The following is a 25,974-nucleotide window of genomic DNA, read 5'->3' as shown; positions in this document are numbered from 1 at the left end:
ATTCCCTAGGAGCAATTGAAGCTCCGTGGTTAAGTCCCATAAGTCTGAAATTGTACCTCCGTGAGGAGGATTTTCATTGCAGTTGCGTGTCACCTTGTCCCATGCGACGTGGTGCAGGTTAAAATCCCCCGCCATCAAAGTGATAGGCGGGAGGGAGTCCACGTGTTCGAGCAAGTGAGAGATCACATTGTTCGGCCCGTTATCATTGTACACGTTGAGCACATTGCAGGCGCCCTGTGGTGTACCGAAGGAGACCAGGAGACAGTCACCATGAGGTGCTGATCCGGTAATGATGTGGGGACTAGCCCCGCGCCAGCGGCGATGCACGTATGTGGCAACCCGGGACTTGGAGGACGCGCCAAAGCACGTGAAATTTCGGTGAGCAGTCGTATTCTCATACGAGTCCCCGTCCTTTTTCTTACTGGACGGCACATTTTTGATATGTCCCCAGAAGATCTCTTGTACGCAGATGACGTCGGCGTCTCTGTAGCGCTCAAGGAGCTGAGTCGTATTCTCAGCAGATTTCTGCACATTGGCAGAAACAAATTTGACATTAAAGGCCGGCTCAGGCTCAGCTTCATTGTCAAGGATGTTATCATTCGGTACTGGTGGTGGTACAGGTACGATTACAGGTACTCCGGGAGGCTGTTGAAGCCACCGGTCAAGGAACTCGAGCTGCTCAGCATTGATGGGCTCGTCGTCAAAGTGCGTCGGGGTGGGCCGCCGCTCAACACGTGGAGGGATAGGGTTAGCTGATCCTCCAGCATCAGCATTCACGTTCGGTTGTGATTCCATAAGGCAACGTACTGGTGAGATTACGCAGACGGCCCCGAGGTTTCCCCCTGGGCGTCTGCCATCGCTGCGTCAGCCATTTCGGCTATTCTCGCGTCGGCCTCGCGCATGCGCTGATCGCGCTGCTTGCGCAGGGATGTGATTAGCTTCTGGACTTCCTTCTTCACTCGGTCGTCCTGCTGCCTAGGTGACTCCGCCGCCTCGATCTTACGTGAGACCAAGGCTTTGTCGTTATTGTGCTTCCAGACCGTGCAACTGGTCCGGTTGGCTGGGCCGTGGCCTGCCCGGAGGCAGTTCGGGCAGTAGTGGTGGTCAGAGGGACCATCTTTGTCAGTTTAAGTGCATCTACTTTCATTCATTAATGAATTAAACCCTGGATCTGATTTACACACTTTTGTACCCCTGTTAATCTAATCCTAATTCAATGCAGTCTTAATCCATTGCTCAGCTCATATGCCTAATCCTGGTGTATTACAGAGGTCTTTTGATGCATTCTTAATGCACTACTGATCCACTTATAATGCACTGACTTAAGACATGCTTGATCTCAGTGTATCACAGGGGTACCTTGATACACTATTGATCCACTAAAGATGCATTGTCCAAGTCAGTGTATTACATGTTTAAGGCATACATGTATGCAGTTCTAAGCTGCTGGATTAGTTTTAGATCAAGGCAAAAAAAGGGGACATTGGGGGTTTGAACCACAGACATCAGAAAGCATTACATAATCACATCATCAAGTCGGACCACAGGAACACTAACCACTACACCACAGGTCTGTTAGAAATGTTGTAACACAATGTTATATGTCACATTACTGGGATGCTGGACTTAGACATATTTTGGATGCTGGCACAGGGTGCCCTGCATTAGTGGTGGATCAATAGGTGTGTTAGCAGTGAATTGACACAGTGTGGTAACAGTGAATTAGCAGTGACTTGACACAGTGTGTTGACAGTGGATTAGCAGTGAATTGACAAAGTGTATTAGTGCTAGCCCAACATGTGAATCAGTGATGAATCAACATAGTGCATTAATGTTAGCCAGACAGGTGACTCAATAGTGACTCAACTGACAATGGATGCTAGATGTCAAATTTGTTAGGTCAAAGGTTAAAGTCACTTTTGAGTCACATGTTGGGCTAGCACTAATACACTTTGTCAATTCACTGCTAATCCACTGTCAACACACTGTGTCAAGTCACTGCTAATTCACTGTTACCACACTGTGTCAATTCACTGCTAACACACCTATTGATCCACCACTAATGCAGGGCACCCTGTGCCAGCATCCAAAATATGTCTAAGTCCAGCATCCCAGTAATGTGACATATAACATTGTGTTACAACATTTCTAACAGACCTGTGGTGTAGTGGTTAGTGTTCCTGTGGTCCGACTTGATGATGTGATTATGTAATGCTTTCTGATGTCTGTGGTTCAAACCCCCAATGTCCCCTTTTTTTGCCTTGATCTAAAACTAATCCAGCAGCTTAGAACTGCATACATGTATGCCTTAAACATGTAATACACTGACTTGGACAATGCATCTTTAGTGGATCAATAGTGTATCAAGGTACCCCTGTGATACACTGAGATCAAGCATGTCTTAAGTCAGTGCATTATAAGTGGATCAGTAGTGCATTAAGAATGCATCAAAAGACCTCTGTAATACACCAGGATTAGGCATATGAGCTGAGCAATGGATTAAGACTGCATTGAATTAGGATTAGATTAACAGGGGTACAAAAGTGTGTAAATCAGATCCAGGGTTTAATTCATTAATGAATGAAAGTAGATGCACTTAAACTGACATCACTGGAGGGACAAACCGGAAGGTCATCCGTCCAGAACCGCGCTTCGGTGCAGCACGAGGCCTCCGCCGCGTGCGCTTCCTCGGTGTGATGCTCGCCGCACAGGGGGCAGCAAAGCTTCTGTTGCGTGCATCGGTCACTACCGTGACCCCATCGCCAGCACTTGGTGCAGGGTTTCATCGCGTTGCGCGCGTTGTAGACCTGGACATTATGACGCGTCCCGAAGAGGAGCACGTCTCTGGAAGCCAGCTTGTGGGCAATAGCCCCCATCAGGAAAAAGGAATTTCGGGCATAGCGGCCGCCCTAGGTACGTAGCCAGGATAGGCACTGTCCGTGTCATAGCCACAGGCGCGCACTATACAGTCGTCCATAGCGCATTGTAGACAAGTATAGGTAGTTGATAGTGACCCATAGGAATTCCTCATGGTAGATAGTGAACCATAGCGGCTGTATTTTGGTTTATGCCGTAGTAGTGTTGATATTGGTATCGAAAGAGATGATCATGATCATAGACTCTGTAGTCTGCCCACTCCTTCCTTGAACAACGCCACAAGCAGCGACAGTGATCACTTTAGTGTGAGGATCCAAGTCACAGATAAATAGATTGGTCTTAATACAACAAACATGCGTGTTCTGAGTCACTAGTACTAGCTACAGAACATGTTTGAGTCTCTACCTTCAAGTGCTCCAGTCTCGTCCAGGTATATGTTAGCCAATCATCCTCAACTTCATCCCAGAACTCTGCCACTCCCGGACCATGCGCCACCCGTGTACTGCACTCACAGACGCTCCTGCTCTGTCCAATCCTCCCGCGCATGCTCGAAGCGATCCAAGAATAAGATGGTGTTGCCGGGGTTGAAAATGATGCTGTAGAACAGGACGGACCCTGTCGGCTGGTGGTACGCGCGAGAGATCGGGAGCTTCCTACAGAAGCGCGGCGCATGGATCGCACAGCTCGAGGAGCGCGTGGTGGGCAACTGGGCGGCGCTGAGTAGCGAGGGCGAGCAGGATAGCGATGTCGTGGCCACTGATACGGAGAGGAACGGCCTAGTGTCTCGCCTGGACGGCGTTGGCCGCGCCGGGTCTGCGGTTGAGCTGCACCGGTTGCGCTCAGGACCTCGTCACGGGCATAGCTGATGAGGGCCCGGACAATGTGGAGGGGCCTGCTCGCTAACGATCCATGTGCAGTGCCGAGGGCGACGGCGCGTGTTGCGGGCAACGCGACACTGCGGTGAGGGCTCGGCGGATGCACGCGATGGGCGGACATACGCGATGGGTGGACACGGCGGCGTGATAGGGCAGGGTGGCGTGGCGCGCGGGCAAGCGTTGTGGTGGGCGAGCGTGGCAGGCGACAAAGCGTGGTGGGTCCGCACAACGCACGCGCTCCTGGACCATCCCACGGCGCGAGGGCACGAGGGCGAGGGGGTCAGTAGGCTACATCAATCGAACCCAAACATACACGAGTACTTACGATAAGCTCCACCCAAGAGGACGCACCTTGAAGCTTGAAGCTTGAGCGCTGAGCTCCTGGCCTTTCGAAAGCAAGCGAGCGCGGGTGGACAAGTGCGAAGGAGACAGCAGAGTCGCAGACGCCGGGGAGGGCTCGTGCCGGAACATTCCGAGGCGGGCGCTAGTCTTGACTCAGCGTCGTGCGACGCGCGTTGTGACTTGTCGACGGTCGTCCTTCGTCTCCTCCTCCCAACGCCACCCAGCCCTCGGCCTCATCCTGGTGCTGTCGCACATCACATCTGCCATCACTCCGCCAACGCATCGACAAGCCGAGCGCGCAACAGCTCATGCCCACTGTGCGAAGACAATGGGCATCGCCGGAAGACTGTCCGGTGAGTGCCACGTCAATTCCGTAGTATGCGTTTGCATATCAACACCGGACAATGAATAGACAAATGGCCTGGGCGTCCTGTCGCGATCGCCGACGCGTGAGCGCCTCGGAGCCCGTATGGTCCATTCGGCGCGCAGTGGAGTCACCCGCGCTCGTCGTCCGCACACACCAACAACACCGTCGCCTCCCTTTGCGCACACCGTCGCCCACCATACCGATTCCTAACATAATCTCTTCCAATGTGGAGGCCGATGCGCGGGAGATGTCCGAGGTGAAGCGGCCGACGCGTGTGCGGGTGCACCGTGCATGCTAGTGCACATATGTTAGGTTCGGTGCTCGTCCCTCACTCTTGTTTCTTTCTAAAATTCACGGACACAACAGGCATGCAAGCCCAAGCGCAGTGCATACTAGTGCTAACGTGAGCATGAAGGGTCGAGGGCGAAGGTGAGCATGCATTTCTGCATGTTTTCTACTGACTTCTGTTGGTAGTGCATACCTGTGGACGTGGACCGACGCCCACCTGCTCTGCTTGCGCGCGGAACGCCCATTCTCTCTCTCGCCTGCTCGCACGTCCACTCTATCTCGTCCGCTGCCGCGCCCTTGCGTGCCCATTGTTCCTCGCCCATTCTCCCTCGCGCACGCTCTCACTCGCGTGCCCTTCGCTTGTGTGCCCTTTCAGGCAAACGTACATACTAGCCCTGCCAGTGCATACATACACGGCGGTAGGGCAACGGGTGGGGGACGGGCGAGACAGGGTATATGGACAGCATGGTAGGTGTGGGTGTGGGCGCGGTGAGTCATGACAAGCACCGTGGCTCAGGCTGTTCTTAGTAGTATCATGTCTATATGAGTCTCAATATATCTCTCTGCAATTCTGTTGTGTCTTGCAGCACGAAGGAGTGTTTCGTACTGTCATATTGTCATGATTGCGAGTGCTAGTAGCAGGTACAATGGGTATACACTCAGCTACTGATTATACTTGCATATACCGCCCTATATAAGCCTATAAGTCTATTGTGCTATCATGCTAGTGTCTCTACAGTGTTCTATACTGTCCTATGTCGACCGGCAGTGGCGCTACAGATGGCTATGATCTTAGCCGGCGATCTATGGACGGCTATAAAACAGGGGGTTCGCAATGAGCCTATGCTGACTACACCTACTATATTGTCTAACATAGCGATTGATCTTTTTCCTGATGCCGCTGTGATAGTCCCGGACGAAGCATTTAAGCTGTCCAGTACTGCCTTGCCTCTCAACGGTAGCGCGAGGAGAGTTGGAGAAGGGGACGACGACGTCCAAAAACGCCTTCGTATTCTTGTCGATTTCCGCACACCGGACGAGCTCATGCCAGAACTCTTCCATGGTGACGTCGGCGAGCTTCCTCTGACCCGGGACGGCCCGAGCAGTGACAAGCGTCTTGATACTGACGCACGTGAGCTCGTGGATGTGCTCGACGTTCGCCTGAAAAAGATCCCCCGGGCGCTTTTCAGCGGCGAGGGCGGTAAGGAGCGCAGTCACCTTCTCGCGAAGGACGGCGAACAGCTCATCAGTCGGCCTTTCGGCGAACTTGACGATGACGTCTCGTCCCGAGTTCTTGAGTACAGACGAGGCAGCCTGCATCATCGAACCCGAACTTCGGCAAGCGTCGTTAATGTACGACGTGAGGAGCTCCATCGAACAGTCAATGTCGGTGAAGGTGTGGGGGAAAATCCGCACTAGCACGGAGCACGAGTTCTCGACCGGGTTGCCCTGTTTCACATGGATCGGCGGGGGCTTCTTAGCAGGAGCAGGCGGAACCGGCTTCTTGGAGGAGGGCGTCCCTGTCGCCGGTTGTCCGGGACGAGCGACAAGAGCAGAAGACCCGATGGGCCCAGGAGGAGGCGGAGCGCCAGGGCGGGAGTACCCGGCAGCTTCCAGACCTTTAGAGATCGCGAGCGCGTTCACTAAACCGATGGAGGGAGCTAGTCCTCCGATTGAAGCAGCCTGACCCAGACGGGCCCAGTCCTGCGAAGAGTCGAGGACGATGGCCTGGGACATGGTGTCACCAGACGCAGTCGCCGTCGAGGGGGATTGGCTGCGCGCGCGCTTAGCCTTGGCTGCATCAGCTGCCTGGGCAGCCTTAGCGTCAGAGGGCGTCTGAGGGCGGTCCTTCCGTTTCCGGGGATCCGTCGTCTTCTGCTCGTCGAAGTGGACATGCGGCGGAGAGGGTGCCCTCTCCCGCCCTTTGCCCTTGGAAGAAGCGGTGGCCGCGGCATAGGAAGCCGGACCCGCTGCGATACTGTCGACGCGGCCAGAGACCGCCTTCAACGTCGACCTAAGGCCATCTACCTCACGCTTAAGTTCGTCACTCGTGGCAAGGACTCCCTTGTTTATGAGGTCGTGGTCAGCGTGTACCCTTTCGTACAGCTGGTTGAAGGCATTGGTGAGCGGTTTCCGCCACTCGTCTCGCTTATTAAGCTGCGCGCGAAGCGCAGCGCTTTCCTCTCTCTCCTGGAAGAGAGCTTGGGCGATGGCCTCCGACCCGGGAGGGTATAGGAGCTGGGCAGACGCTGGAGCAATGTCGATCCAGGTCCGGAAAACGTTGGCGAGCTCCTGGGAAGCAAGGTGCCACCAGTTACCCGATTGGTCCGCCCCGTTGGAGACGACGTCGGACACTTGCTTCTTGAACTGGGCTCGGCCCGATTCAAGGAAGGCGTGGATGTTGGCGAGGTTTCTGCGCACGGCCGCGAGCGCTTCGTCCTCATCCCACTTCCACGTGGTTGCTACTTCCGGCCACCTCGCTACAAAGTCGAGGGGCGGGGCGTGGAGTTCGGGGTCCACGGACATGCCGCGGTCTCCGGGGTCCTCCGGCTGCCTCATGGCGTTAGACGCCGGCTGGTCGGGGCAAAGGGCAGGGCTCACCATAGGGGAGGCCCAGCTTCGGGGTATTTCGAGTTCGCGCTCTTCGAGGAGGCTACTCGGTACATACGCTAGACTTGCCGGGGGTGGTGTACCCTCGACAGAGCCATGGCGCGAGAGAGTCCGAGCTCGGGCAGGTGCTGAGACCTTTTCCTCGCTCGGAGATGGGCTATTCGCCTTAGGTTTGGAGTACGGGGTCTTGCGACCGCCGTAGGAGGATCCGGTGGTGCCACCTGCGGCACCACCAGAAACAGTGGTCGAGGCAGGAGCGGCTGGGGTGCTCTCGGGGGATAGGGGAGGGTCATAGTCAAACAGGGAGGGGGAGGGCGAAGGCATGGCGAAGGGCGCCTAAGCGAGATGGTGGTGGTACGAGAACAAGAAGCGGCCGGATGCCCAGGTTGGCGCGACGTATCAGAACGCCAGCCTGAGAACGCCAGCTGTATTCCTTCGTCCCGGAGAAGCTCGACGCTGAGCCATCCCCCTGTAGTCACTCAGAGTGTCTATGATGCGGCACAGACGCACAGCGGGCCTACCTGGGGTTCAGCGAGCTGCCCCTCGCGCCGCGTGAAGGAGTTCCGCTGCCCCCGCGCGAAGGCCGCGGGGACTCGGACGACGGGAGGCCCATGACATTGATAGTCGCACGTACCAGGTTCCTCTCGTCGTCACAGTGCTCGGCTTCGTGTGCAGACAAATGCGGCAAGGCGTTGATGTCTTCGGAAGGCATCAACTGCATCGGATGACGAGAGTCGTTTTTGGTTCGTCACGGCGTAGCCGGATGTCCGTCCACCAGTTTCGTCCTCCTCGCGGTCGAGCTCGCGAGGCTCAATCCTCGCGGAACTCGATACAGACTAGTACCACTCTTGCGTTGTCGGGTCAAAGCCTAATTTTCTTCCCTTATTTTGGCTCTTCGTGAGCTACTACCAGTGTTCTTTAACTGGACATCCGCCACTGGCAGCGGAGCTCTTTTAACGAGCTCGAGCTGGCGATGAGGTGAGTCCTCTCCCTCGCTACGACGATTTGTGAGATGATGACTTGGGTCGTTAGATCTGCCGTCCGCTCATAAACTAGTGTGGGCCTTACATCGTCAACATGTCATCAATGAGAAAGGGGCTACCCAAGGTGAGCGGAACGGAGAAGGAACCAAATATTCTCAACAATCGAGGTTGGCCCTTTACGGTCCCTTCGGCCTATCAAGTAAACTCCCCTGCTTGTTGCCAGCGTGCGAAGGCTTCGGGCTGCGTGTAGTGCTGACAAGGACATCTCATTACCCTTGCAATCGCGATCAAGTGGTGGTCAGAACCTCTATCATCGCTAACCTGTCGTGGGTATATCCGGTATGGTCCTATGACTGTCTCGTTTGGCGAAGCACTATCCAAACTGACAGTTGTTGTCGCGAAGGTGTCACTGATACCGTCGTATATCACGCTCTCCAGACTTACTGTCGTACTGGGATCGGCGGCCTATGTGCCTTCCTATCTCCCCTGCTGTCCTCGGGTCAGGAGATGGGCCCTCGTCTCCCAAGTCATTGCGCATCTACGATCCGCAAACAGATAACTGCTGCATCGGTTCAGAAGTCCAGTGACTAACACGCGGACTGACTCTAAGTAAGTAGTACAGTGATCTATGGGAGGAGCCGCATCAGTCTCGCGTCTGAAATTGTGGATCTTCTGCGGAAGGACACGCAAGAGCAGGTCATGCCCCTACTCTTCCGGTGAGCTGCTATCTATCTTGTCTGGAATATTGATGAATGGGGTTCCTGCCACAGCATGTCCGGAGAGCGGCGCACTTGATGCGACCCGTCGTGGCGTTCTAGGGGCACTGTCAGACTCATGGAAATCCTCCCCGATAGGAGGTACACGTCTAGCCTCTGCTGGAGGTCTCCACCCGCGAACAAGGCCCACTTCGCTCTTAATACGCTTCAGGCTTCAGATAAGGCTAGAGACTGGAGTCGCGAGCGCGGAAGGGAATATACGTGGGACGATGTCTTATTCGGCACCCTCAATGGACCAGCGTCGGCGTTCTGCCCCTGCTCCAATCACTTGAAGTAGACTCGATTGTGCCTCGGCTGAGCCGTCTTCTTGCCAGTATACCGCGAAGCATGCTGTACACATTGGCCGGCACGATATGCGTCCTACTGCTTTTACGTTGGCTGTTCGACCCGGTAAGCCGTGGACCTTCGCAGCGGGACGCATCCTAGATCAAGTCTGACAATCATCTTCGTGCAGCTGAGGCGCATCCCAAGCGTAGGGTCCTCCCTACCTGGGCATGTTCAGGTTCATCTTCCATGCTAAGGACATGTTACAGGAAGGGTACAATAAGGTGCGCGACATACACCGCAGACCGTGCAGGGCTCCGCGGGTTAACTTGAAATGGCAACCTAGTACCCGGTTTTCAGGCTTGCAATGCTCAATCGGTGGGTCGTCGTGGTCAGCGGCGCGAGGATGAACGAGGAGCTGCTGGGCCTTGGGGATGACCGTATGTCGTTTGATGAGGCGCTGCATGAGGTACGCCCCGCGACGTCACGGGTTCCCCAGTGCTCGATTCACTGATTACTCGCGCCGAACACAGTTGGTGGACCCGGAGCTGACCATCTCTTGGGAAGCGTATAAATACCCCATCCACGTCGATGCGATGAAGCAGTGGCTCCCGCGCAACTCTGCACGGCTCTTCCCTGCCATCCTTGAAGAAGTGGAGAGGGCTCTCGAGGAGCTCATCCCGGACTCGGAGACAGGTGCGCATGTCATGCCTATCTGTATTCCTCCAGAGCACAAGGCTGATTGCCTGAAGCAGAGTGGTTGCCTGTCTGTCGCGGAGCTAGGTCTGACGCGACTAGAAACAGAACTGTGAACAGAAACACTTGACCTCAAGGTGTTGGACCGAGGTCAACAACAGTCTAACAGCGTCGAACGCAATGCTAGCAACTCCAAGTTAGTTACATTGCACTCTACTTAGTACAATGTGAAGTGCTTACCTAGCAACTCCAAGAGGACGAGCTGGAGTGCTAGGCAGCGTACAGGACCCTATATATACTGGCTAAGTTGAGGGCAGGTCTACCTACGCTGGATCCGAGAACTGAGGTCATGTGTACGTATGAGTCAGAACGAGTCAGAACGAGTCAGGTGGCTAGGCGCTGCCGCAGGGCACATGATAAGTTACATCAGCAAAGCCACATGATGAACAAGTCACAAGACGAACCCTAGCACGTGATGTGTCACGTGACTAGTCAGAAAGCCGTTCCAGGCGAAGTCTACTGTACAGCGTATCGTACAAGTCCATAGAAAATGAGCAAAAATAGGATAAAACAAAGCAAAAATACGGGGCCTCCGTGTCATACCATGACATTACCCCCCTCCTAAGACTCGTCGTCCCGACGAATCTATCCCAACACGTCGCCCCGTCTCCCATTCCAGGTCTGTGGGCACGACGTCTGTCATATTCTCCGGAGATCGCCATACGATTCCGTCAAAAAGAGCAGCGTTTATCTTGCGAGGTGCATTGGGGTGCTTCCGATGGAACTCCGCTACTTCCTTCTGGGCGTGTTCGAGATTCTTGGCGGGTTCCCAGCTGTTGTCTCCCGCACCGTAGCCCTTCCATTGGACTAGGTACTGAAGCTGGCGTCTGAAGAACCGGGAATCCAAGATGGTCTCGACTTCGTACTCTTCCTCACCATCGATTACTACTGGTTCGGGTGGCTGAGGAAGGAGTCCGTTGACGTCATTACCCTTATAGGGAGATAGTCTATCCACATGGAACACGGGATGCACCTTGAGCGCAGGCGGCAAGTTAAGCACGTAGTCGTCGTTCTCTCGGACTTCGGTTACTTCGTAAGGTCCGAGTTGTCGCGGCCCAAGCTTCTGACTTGCTTGGTGGATCTTGATGTTCTTGGCGGCTAACCAGACTTTGTCGCCAACCTTGAACACCGGGGCTTTGACTTTGCCCTGATCTGCCATCGCGACTTTGCTTAGACGAAGTGCTGCTTCCGCCTCCTTGCGTGCTTCTGCAAGAAGTGCCAATCTTTGGTCGAGCGCAGGAATACTTGTTTTCCTACCCACAGGGACAGTGAAGTCCGGCGTAAACCCATACATGGCTTCAAAGGGAGTCTTTCCCGTAGCCGATGCAACGCGCGAGTTGATTACAAACTCGGCGGTTGGGAGCAGCCGGGACCAGTCGTCTTGGCGTTTATCACAGAAGAGTCGAATGTACTTTTCGACTTCCTGGTTAGCGCGTTCTGTCTGTCCGTTGCTCTGCGGGTGGTAGGCCGTAGTGAGACTCGAGTTGATTCTTAGCCGCTTGTACAGTTCGCGCATTAGCTTAGCGGCGAACTGCGGACCGCGATCCGACACAATCTCGTCGGGGATCCCATGCAGCCGGAATATCTCACGATAATGCAAATCGGAGATACCCGAAGCGTCTACAGTGGAGGTCGTGGGTATGAAGTGCACCTGTTTGCCGTAGAGATCAATGAACGTGGCTATGGCGTCGAATCCGTTGGATAGTGGTAATCCGGTGATCAGATCGACGCCCATCGTAGTCCACGGTCCTCTAGGCACGGGCAGGGGGTGTAGCTGAGCCGGCGGATGAGCTGCTGGCTTGTAGCGCTGACACCTGTCACATCCTGCGACATACTTCTCCACAAACTTGGCCATTCCTGGCCACCAGTAATGGCGGCTGACCAGCTCAAGGGTTCCATTTCTACCGGGATGTCCTGCCGTGGGCGCGTCGTGGCACTGACGTAAGACTTCTGTGCGCAACCCATCGTCGGCGGGGACGTAGACTTTCCCTTTGTAGTAAATGATACCCTTGTCTTCTTCCCATTCGAAGAGTCCGTTCGTCAATCGACGTGGGCCCTGCTCACGGAGCTCGCGTAGCGCGGTAAGCACCTCAGCTTCGCGCTCGCTAGCCTGACGAAGGCGGTCTTCTAGTGGGGATTCTGGCTCGTTGAGGGTAGCAGAAATCTCCGCGAACCGCTCAGGCTTCAACACGATCTGACCCTGGTTATCCTCCGCATCCGTGACTTGGAGCGAAGGGATACGTGACAGGGGATCGGCCTGAGTGTTCGTCTTTCCGGGTTTATGCGTCATCGTGAAGTCGAAGCGTGACAACCATAACGACCAGCGAGCTTGTCTCCGTCCTAAGTTCTGCGAAGTTCGCCAGAACGTTAGGTTTTTATGATCGGAGATGATCTCGAAGGGGGCCGGAAGGCCTTCCAAATAGTGCCTCCAGTCCTCGAGAGCTCTGATGATAGCTAGCATCTCGCGGTCGTAGATCTCATAGTTGCGCTCGGCTTCCGCCATCGACTGTGACCTAAATGCAACCGGGTGCCAGAGATTATCTGCCGTCTTTTGCAGGATAACTCCACCGGTCGCGAACCCGGAAGCATCCACTTCCACGCGCGTAGGACGGTCGGGTTCCCATGTGACTAGAATGGGTTCCGACGTGAATGCGTCCTTAAGCGTTTGGAATGCTTCTTTCTGCTCGGGCCCCCAATGCCAGGATACGTCTTTCTTGGTCAGGTCATTCAGAGGACGTGCTGTCTTAGCGAAGTCCTTGATGAACCGGCGATAGAAGTTGGCGAAGCCCAGGAACCCACGTAGTGCTTTCAGGTTCTGGGGGTCCGGCCAACTCGTGATCGCCTGGACCTTGACTTGGTCCATGCTGACCTTTCCTTCCGAGATTACCAAGCCTAGGTACTCGACGCTCGTCTGCTCGAATTCGCATTTCTCGGGTCGCAGGAACAAGTCGTGTTCCTGTAGCCGGCGGAGAACTTCGCGTACTACTTTGCGATGTTCGTCCAAGTCCGTACTGTATATTAGGATGTCGTCTAGATATACAGCTACTTTTCCGGCGGCGATGAGATCGACGAAGATGGAATTCATGAGCGTTTGGAATGTCGCTGGGGAATTGGTGAGGCCGAAGAACATGACGTTCGGCTCGAACAGTCCGCGGTTGGTTACAAACGCCGCTTTCCATTCGTCACCCTCTTTGATACGGATATTGTTGTATCCCCAGCGGACGTCGAATTTCGTAAAGTACTTGGCTTGGCGTAGCCGATTGACTATGTCGGTAGCAAGCGGGAGCGGGTATCGGTTCTTGATCGTGACATCGTTTAGCTTACGATAATCTTGAACCATCCGGAGCTTGCCGTCCTTCTTTTTGACGAAGAAGACAGGCGAAGCGATCGGTGACTTGGAAGGCACAATGTAGCCTTTCCGGAGGTTCTCTTCTAAGAACTTGTCTAGTTCCGCTTGCTCGTTTACCGGCATTGGATACACTTTCGACCGTAGCGTCTCAGGTGCGTCTGGCTTTAGGTCGATCGTGTGATCCCACGGCTTGTGCTCGGGAAGACGTTCCGAGTCTGCCTCCGAGAAGACTTTGGCGAAGTCTCGATAGTGCTCCGGCACCATCTCCTCGAAGGTCTTCTTGGACTTCTGCTGATTGGCTTGGGCTGCCAGCGTGGTTGAGTACGTTACACCTGCGCAGCACCAGAGCTCATCGGCCAAGTCGTCTATAACTCCGCGCTTCTTCCATTCGCGCCGGAGTTTCCTCGTCCCGGCGATCTTCTGAAAGGGGAGATCATCGTTCTCAGATGAAACCGGCTCCTGCGGTTCCTCGTCGAACGTGACCGTACCCTCCTTCCAGTTGATGCTAGGATTCACTTCCCTCAGCCACGGGATACCCAGTATCATATCTTCCTTGTTCAGATTCGTAACTAAAAAATCGCACACCTCATCAAAGCTACCTACTTGTAATCTAAGACGAGCGTAGTGAGTGATGCTACCAGCTTTGTTCTTACTGCCATCGATGTTATACAAAACGATCGGATGTTTCATAGGAACGGTAGTTACATGATTTTCTAATACAAAACGAGAAGAAATGAACAATCCCGTAGCGCCTGAGTCAATCATGGCAGCTACTTGCTTTTCTCGACGTTTTCCGGAGACCGATACATCAATACGTAAATGCACATCTCGAAGCTCTGATTCTGGTATAGTACAACTAGCTATGCGAATAGAACCGAAGAAACGCCAATACCTGTCCCACGACCACGACGCCGCTGCCACGGTAGCGTGTGGTCGATCTAAAAAGCCTTTTTGAGGGCTTCGATCTGCGCTGCGAGCTCAGCCTGCTGCTTGAGCATCGCGTTCACCACGTCGGTCATCTGCGAGGTGGCCGCTACTGTCTTCTCCTCGCTTGTCGACGAGGAAGTTTCCGGAGAGAAGATCTCATCCACTTCCTTGTCCGTAGAGGATGTCGAAGACGTCGCAGCTGCCGTTGCCTTCTTTGGCAACCCGAGGAACCGTCTTTGGCATACCGGGGTCTTGTGCCCAGTTCCACCGCACCAGTCGCAGATGTCGCGCTCGTGACCACCGTCTCGCTTGACGTGATCCTTGGAGCCGCAACCGAAGCAACGACCGCCCATGACCTTGAGGAAGTCCGCCCGGGTCTTCCCGTTACCGCCTTTCGGCGCCTGCAGCGTTGCGTCGATGTCCATCGCGTTCGGATCCTTGCTGATCACGAACGGAGCCGCTGTTGTCCTGACCGGGGTGCTCGTCGACGAGGTACTCGACGTTTTACCAGCCTCGCGGGCCTTCTCGGCACGGCGTTGACGCAGCCGTGTGTCGAAGTCCGCAGCGACCAACATGAGTTCATCGAGCGTTTTGGTAGAGCGCTCGGTCGTCGGGAGGAGGTCCTTGATGTCGTTGCTGAGATGCTCGTAGAAGCGATCTCGAAGGTCACCGTCCGAGTAACCGGTCCGTTCCATGACCTCACGGAAACGCGCAGCGTATTCCGGAACTGAGAGCTTGCCCTGATACAGCTCACGAAGGGCCTTCTTCGCGTCCGCTGATTCGTCCTGGGTCTCGAACCGCAGCTTGAATGCCGTGACAAAGGCATCCCAGTTCGTGAACGCAGGCTTCTCAGCCACCATTGCCTCGATGTAGGGCGTAGCCCAGACCGCCGCTTCATCTGTCAGGAACGACAGAGCCGATCGTACCCAGCGCTGATCATCACGCTGCCACAAATTACCGACGCGCGTGTTGAGCTTGCTGCCCATCTCCTGCGCGTAGAGGGAGAAGGCAGCCACAAAGCGTCTGGCATCCGGGCTGGACTTGCCGGAGTAGGTAGCCGGGCGCTGAACCGTGCTTTTGTTGTCGGAGGGCCGACCCGAATTAGTGGCGAGAGCAGCGACCTGCGTGGTCAGCTGCCCGAGCGTTGTCTGCGTCTGCTGCAGGCCTTGGGCGAGACCTTGGATCATCTCCAAGATCTGGGCGCCGGTCATTGCGTTTGCCATGTCGTCGACGTCGACTGGCGGGGGAGGTGCTTCTGTTTGGGGAGGTGCGGGCGCTGTTTCTTGCGCCGGAGGGATATGAGTGTGAGAGGATTCAGCTACTTCTTCGCTGAGGTCCGATTCTTCTTCGAGGTTTGCGTTCTCGGGAGTGCACTCCACGTATCGGGTACTGCGTCGATAGGTGTTGGTATACCTGTTCGGGCAGGGGTGGGTTTTGCACGCAAATAGTTTGCCGGCGACATCAGAACTTGTCCGAATTCGGTGAAGGGCTGTGACGGGCTGTAAAATGCTAATTTTAGACAATGTCAGCGTGTCACTCGTCAGCAAAAGAGTTCGAATTTTACAAACGTTGGCCAAATGCAGCTTCGCGTCGTTAGAGAGCGTCACCGCTCACAACAGTGTAACAGGTCAGTCCGTCACTTGTCAGCAGCTCGTCACTTGTCAGCAGCTCGTCACGACGCAGCAGAATGGTTAGATACTACGTTCAATTGCATGGGGTATGTAGTACATAGGTAGCCTGTACGAGATCAAATAGCCCATGGTGCACTGTCTGTACTCTATCCCTGAGAACTCCACCGTCTTCCTGTCGCATCAACCTGCCGTATCGTCGAGCTTCGCGCCTTGCGCCGTGCATGGGCGCATCGTCGATCGACAACGACTCACATGTCATCATCGAATCCCTCGGCGTCGTCGTATTGCGCATATTCGTATTCGGCCTCGCCGTCATACTCTTCCTCCTCTTGCTGCCCCTCGCCGTCATACTCAACTTCGTCATCTGCCTGCTCGTCCCAATCGTCATCGCACGCCGCCCTCGGATCATCGGTGGCCCTCTCCGTTCCGCTGTCCGCGTTGTATCCGCCATTCTCCCCCTGGGATTCGTCATTTCCAGCGAAGTCGTCCTCTTCTGGCTCCGAGTCGTCACGCGCTGCCGGAGCAGGCTCAAAGAGTGAGACGGCTTCATTCTTGGGATTGCGATGCATCTTGTGGTGTGTTCCTCGCTTCTTCCCTCGGCCGGTCTGCATGGCTTCCGTGGCAGCGGCCAAGATGTGATCGAATGCGTCGGGCCGAGAGATAAACCCGGCGATGTTCGTACGCCACGTACTTTCGATGAGCGGTTTCATGGTTTTCCCCGACCAGTCGGGCATCCCCGCGTCGACTCCGTTCTCCCATGACCCGAATGCACGCTGTACCTGTGTCGTTACCATTTTATGTGAGCTGGATTGATCAAGACGTTGCAATCACTCACGGCAGCGAATGTGAGTGCAAGAGCTGCATATGGCCGTCCGCAGCTCGAAGCAACGGAGCCCTCAATGCTCTTGAGGTGCATCGCAAGAGTTTCCAGGACGAATCGAGAGTGGCCAGGCTGGGGTGCGTATGCTCAGCGGTGACGATAATAATAGTACTGCTTATGTACGAAGTAACTTACCTGCCCATCCGGCGTATCAAAGTAAGCAGCACCTCTGTGCCGGAGCGCCTCCGCAACGTAGCGTTTGCGCGCGCCATTGTTTGGCAAGCTCCGCAGAACAGGATCAACGAGTTTCTTCGCTGTGATAATGAAGAGCTTTCTCCAATGGAACAGGCGGGAACGGGTCTGTGAAGATTCAGTGAGCATGACCAAAACACGGGCCACGACGACGCTGACGCACCACTTCATAGACCAAATCCTTAGAGCTAGCGACTACGTCATAGTTGGCATCCGGACGCAACTCATCAATGAGCTCCTGTATCTCGTTGCGCAAGACAAGAGCACCATGCTCTATATCCCACAGCTTCGTCGCCGCCCCGTACTTCTCCTTGAGCGTAGGCAGCACTGTCTCGTCCCAGATCTCGCGGAGGGAATCGGGGAGGTTTTCCGCAGACTTTGACTTGTCCAGCGGAATCGAAGATGGAGAGCGACGGGTGCGAGACTTCTGCTTTCCTGATGGTACGTCCTCAGATTCAATCACAACCATCTATTGTCTATGATGAGCAATAGAGCGGTTGAGAACACAGATCACGGCGCACCTGCTGCGTCTTTGGCAATCCTACCACCTCGTCTCTACGCGACTCCACATCCTTATCCGTCAAACCCTTCTCCTGCACCGCGTTCTGCCGGCTTGCGCGTCCACCCTTCTTTGATTGCGGTTTCGTAGTAGGCGTGCGACTTGCACTTGGAGGTGCACTGCGGTTTGTGTTACCCGCGGTGCTACTTGCTTTCTTGGGCTTGCCTGCTGACGATTGCTCGCCCTCCGCAGTCTTCTGGCTGGCGCCCGATCTTGGCGTCTTCGTTTTGCTCGTGCTTGACGTTGCAAGTCCGGCAACCTTGTCACGCCAGTTGGCGTCCAGCCCACCAGTGGTGCCGCTGACCTTCCTTGGTGAGCTCTGTCGTGGCGGCGGAGCCCTGGGATTCAAGCAGTGATGTCAACAGTAAGTCATCAGAGTCATATCTAGGAAAGGGATTCTCTTACACAGGCCGTTTCGCCACTGGAGATTGGGAGGAGGGCGCAGAGGACGATGTCCGGTGAGTATTGATACTGTCGAGTACTGATGCTGCTCGCTCATTTCTCTTCTCACGCGGTGTCTTCCTTGGTGCCTGAGGCGGCACATGCTACATCCAAGACAGGTAAGTCAAGGATGACTCATGGGCCGCTGCGCTCAGTACGAATGCAACTCACATCCGTCATCTCAACATCACCATCGCCATCGATGAGATATTCGACATCTGACTCGTTGTCCTGCCCGGCTCCGAGTCGCCCATCGACGACCTCCTCGGGCTCCTTCTCTGCAGCAACCTCATCTGCGTCTTCCTGCGCACTGCGGTCGAAAAGGGCTGCAATCTTTGTCGCACCACTCTCCTCCTGCGAGGCTCGCGTACGTGCTATCGCCTCATACTCCTCATCTTGAGCACGCTTTGCTGCACGCTTCCTCTCGCTCTCCTCTGTGATCTCTTCTCGTGTCCGCTTTCGGAGCCCTGCTGCAATGCCAGGGCGATGATTTTTGCCGGCACGGTCCGGACGACGATCCGGGCGTACTTCAAGAGGGCTGTCAAGAGTAGCCTGTGGTTCGTCAACTTTTCAAGATGAGACGGCCCGAGTCAGCGACAAGCCGGGTGAGTGTAATAGACTCTAACAAACCTGCATTCAGTGTTGACGGCCCAGTAGTATCATCATCGATAGAAGCTGCGGTTTCCAGAGTCACTGGAGGCTGATCGCTAGTCGTAAGTTCCTCTATGTTGTCGTCTGGCTGCCTACTTTGCTGACTGGTCCTTAGGCTGCGGCGAGGTGTCATAGCAGCATCATCATGTCCACCATCTGCAAGCTCTTGCCCACTGGCAGTACCACGGCCTCGGCCTCGGCCACGTCCACGTCCACGTCCACGTCCACGGCCACGGACACTGGCAGGCCCTTGAACAGGAGTACCACGTCCACGACCACGGCCTCGGCCGCGTCCACGTTCGGGTTCGGGCATAGCAGAGCGGAAGGCAGCGTGCAGAAGACAGAACACGGTGGATATGCCAGCTGGTGCTGGTGGTAGAGGCAAGGACAGGCCGTGTGACGCCGGAGTTGAGACTTAGGCGAATGGGCCTTTCTGTGTCACATAATCCCTCACGTCGGCTACTGTAACAATCCCTTCAGAACGCCCCTTTATTCTCCCACAGTCCATTGTCTGCTGAAACGCTTTTTCCACGTCGCACGACAAGAGGCACCACTTCTCAATCCATTCCTCTGTTGAGTATCTCGGCTGGATCATGGCTTTCCAATGTACAATCTGCTCGAAAACGTTTCCTACTCGCCGCAGGTACTGTACACATGCACGTGAACACAAGCATCCGCAAGTCGTCGCTCCAAGATCAAGACTGTACTACCATCCACGAATCAATGGTATGTCGGCGGCAAGTGGTCATATATTAGTTTGCTACACAGCTGACATGCTTCCAGGTCGACCATGCAACATACTTGGTGCTTTCCTGCCGAAAGGAGCTCCTCCGCCCCCTCGCGAACCTTTGGACGGCTTTGCGCCGTTCCAGGACCGCCCGTCATTCGAGTTTGCTGAGCTAATCTTTGAAAAGATGCTCTGCTCGAGGGACGACGTTGACCAGCTGCTGCGCATCTGGTCGGCCAAGAACCTCGTCGACAATACTGGAACAGAGCCAGTGTTTGATGCCCACCAGGACATGCTCAACACCATCGACGCGATACCGTGGGGCGATGCACCATGGTATTCATTCAGGATACGCTGGAACGGCCCTATCACACCGACTTCCCCAGCTTGGAAACGCGCCGAGTACGTTGTTCACGCGCAGAATCCATTGCAGGTGTTTGAGAACATGCTCGACGATGGCGAGTTCGCAAACAAGTTCCACCCTTCCGCCTACCAGGAGTTCACAACTATTGGTGGGCGACGTTACTCCCACTTCATGTCCGGTCAATGGGCCTGGAAAGAATCGGTATGTGGTGTTGTCTTTGTGCCTCCTTCCGTGCCTGTTCCCTGATCTTTCCTGACGTCTTATTTGCAGGATAAAATTGCCGCCGACCCATCGACACACGGATCAATGCTTGCAACCGTGATCTCCGGAGCTGATAAGACCACTGTGTCTGTTGCCACGGGCAATCAAGAGTTCCATCCAGTCTATGCGTCACTCGGCGTCTTCCATAGCGATGTACGGCGCGGTCATCAGAACGCCGTGCTACCGATTGCGTTCTTGGCCATTCCCAAAGGTACGTTATCTACACGCAGTGCGACTACCTCTGTTTCATGAGACACGACTGATCACTCGCCAGGCTCAAGTGAGGACGAGAACGACCCGGATTTCCGCATCTTCAAGAAGCAGATCTACCATGCTGCACTCGCTCACATATTTGACCCCTTGAAGCCACACATGACGACACCACGCATCACTCGCTGCCCCGACGGCCACTACCGCAAAGTTATCTACTCGCTTGGACCGTTCATGGCCGACTATCCGGAGCAAGTATATCTGTCCGGCGTCGTCCAGGGATGCTGTCCGAAGTGAGTTATGTGCAATGGCCTGCGCTGCATAGAACTGACACTTCAAACCAGATGCTTTGCACCGACAGACTCGCTCGAAGCAGGGCAGCGACGATCTCGCGAGGTCATGCAGACCATCAAGGCGACGTATTCCCACGATGCAGCCGTTCTATGGGACGCGTTTGGAATTGCTCCCGGCGTAATTGTATGTCTATGAGTCCTCATGATTGCTCGAGTACGGTTGTTCTCACAAGCAGAATTAGCCTTACACAGATCACTTTCCACGTGCTGACATCTATGAAGCTCTGTCGCCAGATCTTCTGCATCAAGTCATCAAAGGTACATTCAAAGACCACCTGGTTGAATGGGTCCTCGTGTACATCAAGACGCATCACTCGGCGCACGATGCGAATGCTATCATAGCAGATCTAGACCGCCGGTACGGATGCATATCATTGGTTGTTCTTGCGACATATGCTCATGCTGTATGTCACGTAGGCTTCGATCCGTCCCCGCATTTCCTGGTCTTCGCCGCTTCAAAGAAGGGCGGAACTTCAAACAGTGGACTGGAGACGATTCAAAGGCCCTGATGAAGGTAAGTGTCGTGGTATCATTGTTTCTGAAGCTAACACCGTCTTCTGTGCGCAGATATTCATTCCAGCGATCACAGGCCTAGTCCCTGACCGCGTTGTGCAATGTGTATCTGCATTTCTCGACTTCTGCTACATCGCACGCCGATCATCGCACAACAACGAGTCTCTGCAGGAGATGGAGGACAAGCTAGCCGAGTTTCATGAGCTACGGACTGTCTTCCGGGATGAGGACGTACGGGATGGGTTTGCGTTACCGCGCCAGCATGCACTGGCACATCTGGTGCGCGGTATTCGTCTTTATGGGTCGCCAAATGGACTCTGCACGTCAATCACTGAGTCGAAGCACATCCGAGCCGTCAAACGGCCATGGCGCGCTACGAATAAGAATAACCCATTGATTCAGATCCTCAAGATCAATTCACGGCTCAACAAGCTGGCGGCCGCCCGTTCGGTTTTTGGCAGCCACGGGATGCTTCGTTATGACGTCCTGACTGCTGCACGGCGTGATGCTGAACCGGAGCTCTTCGAGGACGACTTGCCTGATGCGGACATGGATGGCGGCGACCGTAACCGTGATGCTGAGCGCGAGGAACTCAATGCCGAAAACGAACACTTCCAAGACATTGATGGAGTAGACGGCGACCCCGAGCCGGTCTCTGTTGTTCTGGCAAAGACACCTGGTGCGTGTGGATGTCCTGGCGAAAGGAGCCCCTTGCTGATACAGACAATGGCTTATGTAGTCTGCTCGCGTTCAATCGCACGATTGGACCTACCGCAGCGTATCAAAGGCCTGCTTCCGGATCTCATTCGCCGCCTCCTGTATGATCAGCTGAACCCCGCCGAGGACTACGATTCCGAATCAGAAGCAGAAGAGGTCGACATCAACGACTGTCCCCCGTTCCACGGCCACGTCGCTCTCTATCACAGTGCGCGCGCGTTCTACTATGCACCCAGTGAACTCTGCGGTCCGGGCGGCATGCACAGCGAGATGATTCGCAGCCATCCTAACTGGTACGGCACAGGTGAACGGCGGGATACCGTTCTTGTTCAGGACGGATCAGATGAAGGTGTCATGGGAGGGATGCTCATTGGGCGAGTGCTTGCTTTCCTCTCGTTTTCCCATAACGCAGTCACTTATCCGTGTGCTTTGGTCGAGTGGTTTTTTCCTGTCGGTGACGCGCCTGATCCCATTACGGGTATGTGGGTTGTAGAACCTAAACTAATTGATGGAGAACGCGACGTTGGACTAGTTCACACCGACTGTATTGTTCGAGCATGCCATCTAGCACCTGTTTATGGACCAGCTCCTTTGCCCATTGATTTCGACTTTTCGTACGCACACGTAGCTTTTGATTCTTTCTACTACAGCAAGCATGTAGATTACCATACACATGAATGTTACCCACTAACATAGTGATTACTCGTCACTGTAACACGTAACACAATGGTCAGCAAAGCGTTCGAATTCTCCACAATCTCTGTGACACGTTAACAATGTGACGGTTCCGTAGTGCGCTGACGGTATCTAATGAATTTCCGTTAGCATCGGTCAGCGCGTAACCGATCGTTAGAACGCGTCAGCAAAATCCGACTTCTACTGATGGAGGGTTACGTATGTATCCTCGTTGTCTTGGACGTCGTAAACGTGCCGAAGACCGTCGCAATCCAGGGTGTCAGAAATATTGGACAACCTGCTTCCTTTGGAGACGCCGTAGGCCTAACCCCCGTATCACGTCTCTTTGGGATTAAGGCTATCTAACACTTCTATGTGAGGGACCCCAAGGACCCTTATCCTATCACAGGATTCTTAGAGCACAAGCGTACGTACTCAACAGAAATCCGCTGGCTGCTTTATGCCTGTTACGGTATAGCCCGCAGGTTCCAGGAACCGCTTTGACAGCTCACGCAACGTAGCTAAGCTGACTGCCTTGGATACGCTCAGTCTCCTCGACCTATTGCGCCTGTCTGCCTACAGAAACACGAGTTCTGTGGCGCTAGCCTTGGCTTCCGATTGCCGCTTTTCACAGCCTCCCAAGGTCTAGAAGACCAAGACTTCCACGTAAATCTACACCCGACCTATAGCCTATGGTAGGGCCGTGTCCAGATGCAGGGCTCAGGGATGTAACCCAAGCGCTTACGTTTCCGTGTGACTATGCGCGTGCGCACGGGGTACCAACGCTAGGAGTTCTGTACTATGCTAAGGGTTTAGGTGACGACGCGGCCAACTGCGGCGTGTCAGGTAAGAAGATGTAGGAGCTCGTCCTAATGTCGCGGAGCTAGGTCTGACGCGACTAGAAACAGAACTGTGAACAGAAACACTTGACCTCAAGGTGTTGGACCGAGGTCAACAACAGTCTAACAGCGTCGAACGCAATGCTAGCAACTCCAAGTTAGTTACATTGCACTCTACTTAGTACAATGTGAAGTGCTTACCTAGCAACTCCAAGAGGACGAGCTGGAGTGCTAGGCAGCGTACAGGACCCTATATATACTGGCTAAGTTGAGGGCAGGTCTACCTACGCTGGATCCGAGAACTGAGGTCATGTGTACGTATGAGTCAGAACGAGTCAGAACGAGTCAGGTGGCTAGGCGCTGCCGCAGGGCACATGATAAGTTACATCAGCAAAGCCACATGATGAACAAGTCACAAGACGAACCCTAGCACGTGATGTGTCACGTGACTAGTCAGAAAGCCGTTCCAGGCGAAGTCTACTGTACAGCGTATCGTACAAGTCCATAGAAAATGAGCAAAAATAGGATAAAACAAAGCAAAAATACGGGGCCTCCGTGTCATACCATGACACTGTCCATGCATATCCTACGGTCACGAAGATTGTAGCGCGGGCGAGCAATCGATTATTTGTCGGTGCTCCTCTCTGTGAGTGAACTATCGAGGAAGCTTGCACTACGATAATTGACTCTACTGCTGGAAGGCCGCAACACTGAGTATCTGGATATCATGCGCGTGCACGCTGCCAATGTCGACAAGGCCGCTACCATCCTCACGCTCTGTCCGAAGTACCTGAAGCCGTAAGAGATGCTGTCACATAAGGAGACGCATGGGAGTACGCTGACTTGACTCAAGCCTCGTCGCAAGCCTGTTCCCTTGGCAGCGACAGGCCACAAACCGGCTTCGTCCCTTTCTGAAGCCGATCCTGGACGAGCGAACATCCCTGCTCGAAGAACCCAATGATGCGTCTACGGATAAGCCCGTACGTAGATTCATGCCCGGGATGCACACAAAGCTGATGTGGTTTCGTGGACTACCGGCAGGTGGATCTGCTGATGTGGATGATGGAAGAAGCACGCCGACTCTGCCACCCGAATCAAGAAGACCTCCTCATCCATGCTGTGCTCGCAGCCAATTTTGCCGCGATCCACACCACGAGCGTTGTGCGTGGACCGCCTCCTTTTCTCAAAATTGCTGACTCGGTTTCTGATATAGACGTTCACGCACGCGCTGTACCACCTCGCTGCGAAACCAGCGTACGCAGGTCCGCTACGCGAAGAGATTGAACGCGTCGTGAGTGAAGATGGGTGGACAAGGGCGGCCCTGGGACGGATGTGGAGGCTGGAAAGCTTCCTTAAGGAGTCGCAATGAATGAACGGGGTGGTCCTCAGTGAGTTCTGTCCAGCGACCTGCGTGCCCCCTTCTATTCCGCACTCGACGCTGAGCTCGTGCTCATTGCCAGTGGCCCCCATCCGATACACCCTACAAGACGTGCTGCTTTCAAACGGGACGCTGCTCCCGGAAGGTACACTCGTGACTGCCGTGATGAGGTCCACCCATCTCGATGAAGCGAACTTCCCGGACGCCGCGACGTTCGACCCTACGCGCTTCTCGAGCATGGGCGGAGAGGGCAGCAAGAACAGGCGGCACTACGTGGGCACGTCCCCGACGGACATCGGGTTCGGCCATGGGAGGCATGCGTGGTGCGTTGTTCGTCGCTTGATTCGCTCGGTGTATCCGCCGAGACTGATGAACGAGGGTGCGTAGCCCGGGACGCTTCTTCGCGGCGGACGAGTTGAAGATTATGCTTGCGTGCGTCGTGATGCGGTATGACGTGAAGTTCCGGGAAGAGGGCAAGAGGCCAGATAATGAGTGGTTCGCGTATGTATGCTACCCTGCGCAGGACGCTCAGGTGTTGTTCAGGAAGCGACGTGTGGCATAGTGCTGGCCGAACGACGAGAGGTAGTAGTTAGTGCGATTATCATGATATTCAGAGATTGTGTCAAGTGGTTTGGCAGATTTGAAGTACTGTATGCGACGAGTGCAGTCGGGACGCATACAATGAACGTGGGCTTGTCAAGATCTACCTCCATCGGGAGCTGCGGGTTCAGCCCGTCCTTCCTACGTGTCGGGTAGACGAATCACAACGCCCGCCAGACATGTACGTCTTGTTCGTAAACTGACATCGCTTGTACAGTCCTTTTATGATTGTGTCTCTACTAATGCTAAGTGGAAAAAAAGCGTGGCGTGCGCCGCGTGAGACGAGGCTGCAGAAACATGGTGAACAGCAGTATGTATGCCAGCAGCTCGCGTGCACTCACAGGACTCCACACATTGATACCGGCGACGTTTGGTGACCAAGACCGTGACAGTTATCCTGACGTGTCCGGCATATGTTCAGGTTGATCAGGTCCTCGCTGTGCCTCTCCTCCAGTCTTGGTCTTCCGACGTTGTGTCTCTGTATGAATCCTGCGCATGGCACGTCGCCAGTCGGGTAGTTCTTCTGTGTCATGTGCAGTGCTAAGGGGGGACTCAACTCATCTCTGCCA

The 25,974-nt window shown here is 54.6% G+C and overlaps 6 protein-coding genes across 6 annotated transcripts; 3 read left to right on the top strand and 3 right to left on the bottom strand.

Annotated features, from left to right (window-relative positions):
• Window positions 1-2,573: 2,573 nt before the first annotated feature.
• On the bottom strand, window positions 2,574-5,072 carry C8Q71DRAFT_727897 (uncharacterized protein; the record flags this gene model as incomplete). The annotated part of the gene is made up of 8 exons (XM_047921904.1): window positions 2,574-2,909; window positions 3,046-3,142; window positions 3,390-3,723; window positions 3,782-4,040; window positions 4,104-4,138; window positions 4,275-4,440; window positions 4,616-4,755; window positions 4,943-5,072. 8 exons carry the CDS (start codon window positions 5,070-5,072, stop codon window positions 2,574-2,576), a joined length of 1,497 nt encoding a protein of 498 aa, XP_047773290.1.
• Window positions 5,073-5,492: 420 nt separating this feature from the next.
• On the bottom strand, window positions 5,493-8,080 carry C8Q71DRAFT_887795 (uncharacterized protein; the record flags this gene model as incomplete). The annotated part of the gene is made up of 4 exons (XM_047928598.1): window positions 5,493-5,563; window positions 5,610-7,695; window positions 7,718-7,828; window positions 7,994-8,080. The coding sequence occupies 4 exons, from the start codon at window positions 8,078-8,080 to the stop codon at window positions 5,493-5,495; spliced, it is 2,355 nt and encodes a 784-aa protein (XP_047773289.1).
• Window positions 8,081-9,749: 1,669 nt separating this feature from the next.
• On the top strand, window positions 9,750-10,194 carry C8Q71DRAFT_863007 (uncharacterized protein; the record flags this gene model as incomplete). Its single annotated transcript, XM_047928107.1, has 2 exons — window positions 9,750-9,851; window positions 9,916-10,194. 2 exons carry the CDS (start codon window positions 9,750-9,752, stop codon window positions 10,192-10,194), a joined length of 381 nt encoding a protein of 126 aa, XP_047773288.1.
• Window positions 10,195-16,293: 6,099 nt separating this feature from the next.
• C8Q71DRAFT_727895 (uncharacterized protein) lies at window positions 16,294-19,081 on the bottom strand (the record flags this gene model as incomplete). Its single annotated transcript, XM_047921903.1, has 8 exons — window positions 16,294-16,824; window positions 16,881-16,997; window positions 17,061-17,225; window positions 17,281-17,586; window positions 17,639-18,014; window positions 18,082-18,221; window positions 18,289-18,683; window positions 18,748-19,081. 8 exons carry the CDS (start codon window positions 19,079-19,081, stop codon window positions 16,294-16,296), a joined length of 2,364 nt encoding a protein of 787 aa, XP_047773287.1.
• A 280-nt stretch (window positions 19,082-19,361) lies between these two features.
• Window positions 19,362-22,609, top strand: C8Q71DRAFT_799615 (uncharacterized protein; the record flags this gene model as incomplete). The annotated part of the gene is made up of 10 exons (XM_047925900.1): window positions 19,362-19,494; window positions 19,552-20,060; window positions 20,130-20,331; window positions 20,395-20,623; window positions 20,675-20,807; window positions 20,866-21,041; window positions 21,101-21,197; window positions 21,251-21,679; window positions 21,716-21,875; window positions 21,984-22,609. 10 exons carry the CDS (start codon window positions 19,362-19,364, stop codon window positions 22,607-22,609), a joined length of 2,694 nt encoding a protein of 897 aa, XP_047773286.1.
• A 1,391-nt stretch (window positions 22,610-24,000) lies between these two features.
• On the top strand, window positions 24,001-25,403 carry C8Q71DRAFT_887793 (cytochrome P450; the record flags this gene model as incomplete). The annotated part of the gene is made up of 7 exons (XM_047928597.1): window positions 24,001-24,073; window positions 24,129-24,225; window positions 24,281-24,407; window positions 24,469-24,588; window positions 24,641-24,786; window positions 24,871-25,128; window positions 25,193-25,403. Coding segments are annotated over 7 exons (996 nt in total), but the record flags the coding sequence as incomplete, so codon positions are not given.
• Between the last annotated feature and the right edge of the window lie 571 nt (window positions 25,404-25,974).

Source organism: Rhodofomes roseus (assembly GCF_022264815.1).
Source record: "Rhodofomes roseus strain CIRM-BRFM 1785 chromosome Unknown C8Q71scaffold_35, whole genome shotgun sequence".
In the NCBI taxonomy this organism is placed as follows: domain Eukaryota; kingdom Fungi; phylum Basidiomycota; class Agaricomycetes; order Polyporales; family Fomitopsidaceae; genus Rhodofomes; species Rhodofomes roseus.
This window is presented reverse-complemented; position numbering and strand designations above follow the sequence as displayed.